General features: G+C 38.1%; 1 protein-coding gene across 1 annotated transcript in view; it reads right to left on the bottom strand.

Annotated features, from left to right (window-relative positions):
• Positions 1–4,941: 4,941 nt before the first annotated feature.
• Positions 4,942–6,976, bottom strand: part of LOC121327998 (amine oxidase [flavin-containing]-like) — a 47,477-nt gene continuing 45,442 nt past the window's right edge. Inside the window, exon 15 of the mRNA XM_041272414.1 lies at positions 4,942–6,891. Coding sequence (XP_041128348.1) covers positions 6,736–6,891 — 156 coding nt within the window. The 3' untranslated portion in view covers positions 4,942–6,735. The remainder of the gene's footprint in view (positions 6,892–6,976) is intronic.

Genomic DNA, 6,976 nt, shown 5'->3' with positions numbered 1-6,976 from the left:
ATTTGGGAAAACATTTGAGTGGACTGTTGGGGCTGGGCATTATTTGCTGCTCGCTACTGCCACCTGCATGGCATACAGGGGGAATGTATCTAGTATAACAATCAGCCCTAGAAATAAACAGTAGAATTGTCAGCAATGTTAGATGTAAAGCTATGACGGAACTGTTTCTACCGTACACGCAATCAAGCACAATAGAAAGAAAGCAACGGCAATGTACAGGTAAGTAAGCTGGGCTAAACTGAGTGGGGGATGGAGGGGGGGGGGTGATGCTGGGATGCCAGAATCACTGTCGAGCCCTCTTGAGGTGTTGTGGGCTGGTTGACGAAACACCAAGGATGGAAGGTGCCCACTTGAAGACCCCAGGGAAGTATCATACTCAGCTCAGTCCAGACAGTTGTCATGCCGATGCACTGGGGAGACCGCACTGGGTTGATCCCCAGAGCCAGCATTGCAGCCGTTGTGTGTGCTGATGTGCTGGGGAGACAAAATGAGCTGATCCCTGGACATATCTACATCATCAGATGGAAAACCATTCAAATGGATGGACAAGCAGATGGATCACATTAGTTTACTGCAAAGCTACGTCTTAGTTGGTGCTTATCTTGGCAAGAGCCGAGTTCAAATCGGCATGAAGTTTAACTCTCATGTTTTGGAAATTATATATATAATTTTACTTCAGAGTGTATGTATTTTTATACGAAAATACAAACTTATACAGAGTGGCTGTTGCTGTGAAGAAATCGCAGAAAGCTGTCAACCATCATTTTAATGTTTTCCCAAGAGTGAGCTGTGGCTATACTGAACAGCATCTGTTAGACATTGTAGATGTAGAATCCTGTATTTTATAATTTCCTCTTTGAAACTCACTAGTTCAGTGGCTATGGTAACAATGAGTGGTTGTTTCCCTTCAGCATCGTATTATAATGCACTGCTTGCCATGTCTCATGTCTCTTTAACCTGTTTTATTTAATGTTATTGTGTTTTAGATGTATTGTTGTTGTTTGTCTTGTTTTTTTTTTTTTTTTTTTGCTTACAAATGGAAATTACTGTGTGTCAACTTAACTGACTTCAAAAGAAAAGTATCTTCCTACAGAAATGATGTTGAGACATATGTTTTTACCCACAGGGTTTTGTTGACATTTGGGTTGCTTTGGTAACCAGCTGTGTCAACCTACATTTTCCAAACAAGTCCCTGAAATACCATATTCTCAGGAGGTGGAACAGAGGTTCTCTGTTTATTAGTCAGGTCTGTGTGGCATACAGCATTCCACTAAAACAAATATACTAAAGAGAACCTAGGAATTTCTGCTTGTCCTGTATTCATTTAATCTGATAGATGTCGCATTTTAAAGAGATTTATTTTCAAAAATGTTTGTCTTGTTTCCTGTAATCATATCTTTTGCCCACTCACTTAAAAAATAAAATAAAAACAAGCTGATATAATCAAACATGCTTATAGAACAGGTGTGGGAGAAACTGTCCAGCTACATTGTGGATCATATTTGTTGTAAAACAAGGCCCTAGATTGCGACTTCACTGAAATTGCTTTGCAAAACCTAGTCTCTCTTCTCTCTAATATATATATATATATATATATATATATATATATATATATATATATATATATTAGTATATATATTATATAATATGTACAGGTCTGATCAACACCTAACACAGGTAATTTAGAGGAATATCATTACATTAACGTGCAGAAGTGTACAGTGGATATACCATTAACTTTCTCGTGCATGTGTCGCCGTCTTCGTACAGTGTAAATGTATGTGAAAGGATTAGTACTTTTTTCATTGTTAGATCACATTCTCCACTTTTGAAATTTGTTTTAAAAAAACATGTTGTTGTTTTTTTTTTTTTACCAATGTGTTATTGTAAGTACTGTTTTGCATACAGTTTTAATAAACAAAAAAAAAAAAAATTATTTGGCATCCACACCCTTGAAAAACCATAAGCTGCTAGTAGCAAGTGGTTTGGGCTGAAATGATTGGCCTCCATTCGCTGTACTGACTGATCTTCTGCATTTGTATACTTTATTGTTTGAAACAAGGGTGCTTCAGTGAGTGAAGAGGTGACATTTACTTATTTCCATTAAACATTATTTCCACTGCACAGATTCTTTGTAAAAATTCAGGTGACAGTGCTGTACGCTACTGTATATACAGTACGATGTGTAGCACCCCCTGGCAGCTTCATTTAATACAGGGCTTTTATTTTCTTTTTTCTTTTTTTTTTTTTTTTTTTTTATTTGCAGTATTTTCCTCTTGGCTTCAGACAGCCTTTCTGCCAATTAACCTCCTCTCCCCCACCCTCAGTATAGCACACACCTGGTTATAAAATCTCCCTCACCTCTACTCTAATGAGCGAGTTAATTACAGGTGCTGAATAATTTACAACTGGGGCATTGCGTGTGTGTGCACTCTATTTCCATATTATATCTCTCCATCTCTGTATATCCCTTAAGAATTATGCATTAATAGAAACAAAAAATCTCACTGTACAACAGTTAAATTTTGCACACACCACACTACCATGTTGGCTGGTTTATTGGCTCACCAGGATCTGTTATAAACATTATTTTAGCAATTTTACCAGTCTGCAGTGGGAATAACCAGCTATGGACCAACACTGACACGAATATGGTATTTCCAGAAGTAGTGGTTATTGTATTATCTGTGAAGTGTGGAAAAACAATGCTGTACCTATATAGATCCTAGTAACATTATGCAGGGTACGTGTTACCTCAGAATTGAACTTGGAATTGTTAAAAGAAGTGAAATCTGAGAGGGGAAAGCTTGAGTTAAAGATTTGTACTCAAAATGCATGTCATATATCAGTTGAGCTGTGAGTTATGTCATTGCTAAGATTTATTCAAATATTTATCTAGTTGGCAATAGCATTAAGAATAGTGTAATAAAACTTTGTCCTATGCCTGTACTTAGTTTAGAACCAACCAGACTACAGCTCTGGTTTACCCATGTGTAATTACCTGGGTGTGGAAACTAACCTTTCCAGAGCAAACCTTGAAATAACAGTTGAATCTGTATCGAAAGATTTAAAATGGGCTAAGATTTAATTTTTTTTCCCCCATATTATTTTATTAACAGCTCTTAAAACAAATTATACAGGATCTCCAAAAGCACTAGTAATATGTTCTACAGCACTAGCATCCAACCAAAGACAATTTAACAACACATACACACAGCAGCTCTGACGTCAAGATGCTTGGTCAGCATTTTAAAGTAGTGGGACAACTAATATATAAAAAAATAAAAACTAATAAAGCATGATGATACAAATGAGTGCCATGGATTTATAGCACATGGTACAGAGGCTACTGCAAATTTGATATTTCACTGGCACGATACAGCATAGGAACGGAACAGAACATTTATCCATTAATGCATTCGTTTTTCTTTATTGGTACTTCCAAAAATTCACAGTTGACTGTTTTAAAACTTCCAAAAACACTACAGGGGTTAAGTAAATCCTTCAGTGAGTTGCAGCTTTCCAGTGATGTTTACTAACTGCTTCTCTAGGATCCATGTTTACCTTTTTACAAGATGATGTTAAAAAGGAGGGTGTGGACAGGGCCAACAAACTTAACTTAAGCACATGGGAGTGGTAGAGGCTGGCGAATTCACAGATTCAGTTGTTTAATCCGACCATCTAATTTGTCATAGTTTGTCATTGCCTTGCACGTGCTCTGTGTTTTATTTTCACCAAATGTAGTGGTGATGACAGCTTAAAACTGCAACTTTGCCTCTGTATGTGCTTGGTGCTGCTTGAATGACCAACTGCACAGGAGTAAGAAAATTATATAAATCCTTGGATTATCCAAAGCTGTGAACTCGCCAATAGTTCCCCCACTGTGCAAAGAGGCGGGACCAGGAAGAAGAGCCGCCAAGAATCAATTTAAAACATTGCCGAAGACGGGCATGAGGTGCTGGCAGACCACCGATTGGAGGTATTTCTTAACCCCTGTGCTAGTGACACATCTTAACAAGAGAAAAGAAAGGCGACGGAGAATAAACTGATACAGTCACAATCACAGAGGCACTTGGGAAATAACACCACCACAATTCCAGTAAGGCATACGCTCACACAGACAAAACTCACTATATTTTTGGAACAGTGACACAGAATCTATTTAGCATCCACATATATATTCTATTTACTACACGTCGACCTTTGTGTTACGTGTCAGTTGCCGTACGCAGTAATAACTTTACTACTGTTTCCCACTGCGTACGTGAAAGCACGAACAAATGCACAAAGTGAAGTTTGTGGTACTGCCTTTATGCTTTTACCTTACAGTTTATGTCTGTCTGAAAGGGCAAATTCTTCCTGAAAACAATTTTGTGAAGAAACATTTTAAGTAGACTTAAGTCTTGGTTAGAATATTTCACATAAAGCTCCACCCCCCAAGCCAAATGAGATGACATCTTTAATGCATATGTATTCTCCCAACTTCGCTACCACTCTGCTTCGCACCCTCCACCGCCTACCTATTTCTGCTCGCATTTAGCAGATATGCCATATGTTCCTCCTCTACAGGCCGGTCATGCCTTCCCTCCACTCTACATCCTCCCATGCCCGCTCCTTCTCTTTCCATAGCCCCTGTGGTGGAACCAGCTACTGGAGAACTTAAGGACTGCTCTGTCTCTCACTGCCTTCCACCGTCTCCTCAAGACCTACCTGTTTAGACTGCATTTTTATATCTCTTGTTCTACCACTCCTACTATGCACTGGATTTGCCTGACCTCTGCACCACATTACTGGATCCTCAGCTACTATGTCATTGTAGATACAACTTCTTGTAATCCTAACTTGTCGCATCCATATTTCATATTGTTTTTAGTAGGATTATTTGCACTTACTGTAAACTACTCTGTTTTTTAAATATTAACATTGCATTGTAACCCTTTACTGCTCTGTAACACCTGTAAGTTACCTTGGATAAAGGTATCAGCCAAATTAATAATAATAATAATAATAATGATAAATGGCTGTTACCCAAACTTCACGTCGTACACTAGTTTTGCGGTTCCTGTGTTATGGGAGTAAAATGGTAGATGGGTAGCTGCCAAGTGTGTAAAAAGCTGCCATTGCACATGGTGCTACTTTGTTCTTAATGCAAGCATGACTTTGGAGTCATTCTATAGGTGGTTTGGTTATACCCCATAAAACAGGAGATGCTGCAACTCTGTTACTGGCGTTTTGCATTTTTACAGCAATGTGCGCACACTGCTGCTGTTATTGGGGAAGATGAATTGTATCTGTGGGATATTTTCTGATGATTTTAAAAAATAATTAAAAGCAAAACAAAAAACTATTCCTATATATTCTATTAAAAAAACTGTATTTTACATCATTCCTGGATGATTTTTTTCCCCTTTGTCAATACACCTTTAATTGTATTTATAAAAGAGAAAAAGCTACATTCCCATGATTTTAGAAAGTAAAGAATGAGTAAGAAACTATGCAAGTATTATTATTACTGATCAAGTTCATGAAAACATAATCTTGTAGGAGAGACTACCCATTCCCTTTAAAAGCCCAAACTTATAATGAATAGCCTTTGGCTAGTGATGAGCTTGCGAGACTTTCACCCAGGGGTGTGCAATCCTGGTATTGGAGGGCCGGTGTCCCTCCTGGTTTTTGTTCCAGCTGTACCCTAAATTAATTAATTGGAGCAACTAAGCTTCTAATAAGCACTTAATTGATCGATTTAAGTAATTTAGGGTAGAGTTAGAACAAAAACCAGGACCAGAATCGAACACCCCTGTTCTAACCCTTTACTATGCAGGTCTAGGAAGGACCCCACTCAAAGCAGCAGCCCAGGAAACTTTTTGTATATTTTTTTTTTTTAGTCGAAGACACTGAAGCAATTAAAATGACTTATTCTAGGGTTATCTTTCTGCAAAGTTACTTGGTGCTGTAAAGACTTTTAGGAGACATTTAGTATTTTTATGAGAAATGTAATGAGGCCTAATTACTCAACTTAATTACGTAACGACAGACAATGATGTTAAGCTGCAGATTAACAGAGTGTAAACTTCAGAAAGCATCTTGAGTGTTCAAGGAATATATTCATAATGGTCTAATTCGGTGGCACTCACTTGTGGCTCTTTCACTCCAGTCCAATGTTCCAATCATCTCTTTAATTATTGAATTAAACAATCCAGAGCCAAGTTCCATTAAGGCATTTCATTGTTTAAAATGAGCCTATGCGTCCAATGAAGTATGAACATGGTCCCTGCTTGGAAGGGTCTGAAAGAGCCACAGCTGAGAAACGCTGTCTAATTCAAGCTACTGTTGGGTACACAGTCCTAGACAGAAAGATAGCTTGGAACAATACATTTGTGATGTGAAAATGAGGCCCCATACAATTAAAATCACTATAAATTAATTAAAAAGTGATAACATTGTATATTTGTATAAATATGAAAGCAGCTGCAGTGCTTACTCTCACATCTACAATAAACAAAAATCACCATGTACGAACCCCCATGGGGTTACAATGTCAAACTGTAAAAAAAGTATGAATCAATTTGTTCTTCCTAAGTAAAAGTCTTTAGTCAAAGTAGTATTACTTGACAAAACAATGACACTTACTTTACATTTCCCTGGGAGAAAATAGGGACACAGTGAGAGTGACAGAAAAAGAAAAGGCATACGGTAAAGACATTTTGTGGAAGCCTCTAACCAAGTCTTTTTGACTTAGCTTCGGGTGAGGAGACCCTTTTTGTAAGCCATGAGGCCCACAGCTGTGGCAGAGGTCAGGAACGTAGACCACCCAATCACTTTCAAGAAGCTTGGGATGGACGGCAAGTTCCTCTGCCAAAACGTTGAGGTGACGGGTCGTGCTGGCACATCCTGAAAGGAAACAACATGCATAATATTTCTATTGAGGTTTTCTGACTGGCATTGTTGTGTGATGCATTGCCGTTCTTGTTTCTGA

The sequence above is a fragment of the Polyodon spathula genome, chromosome 15, assembly GCF_017654505.1.
Source record: "Polyodon spathula isolate WHYD16114869_AA chromosome 15, ASM1765450v1, whole genome shotgun sequence".
Taxonomy (NCBI): domain Eukaryota; kingdom Metazoa; phylum Chordata; class Actinopteri; order Acipenseriformes; family Polyodontidae; genus Polyodon; species Polyodon spathula.
This window is presented reverse-complemented; position numbering and strand designations above follow the sequence as displayed.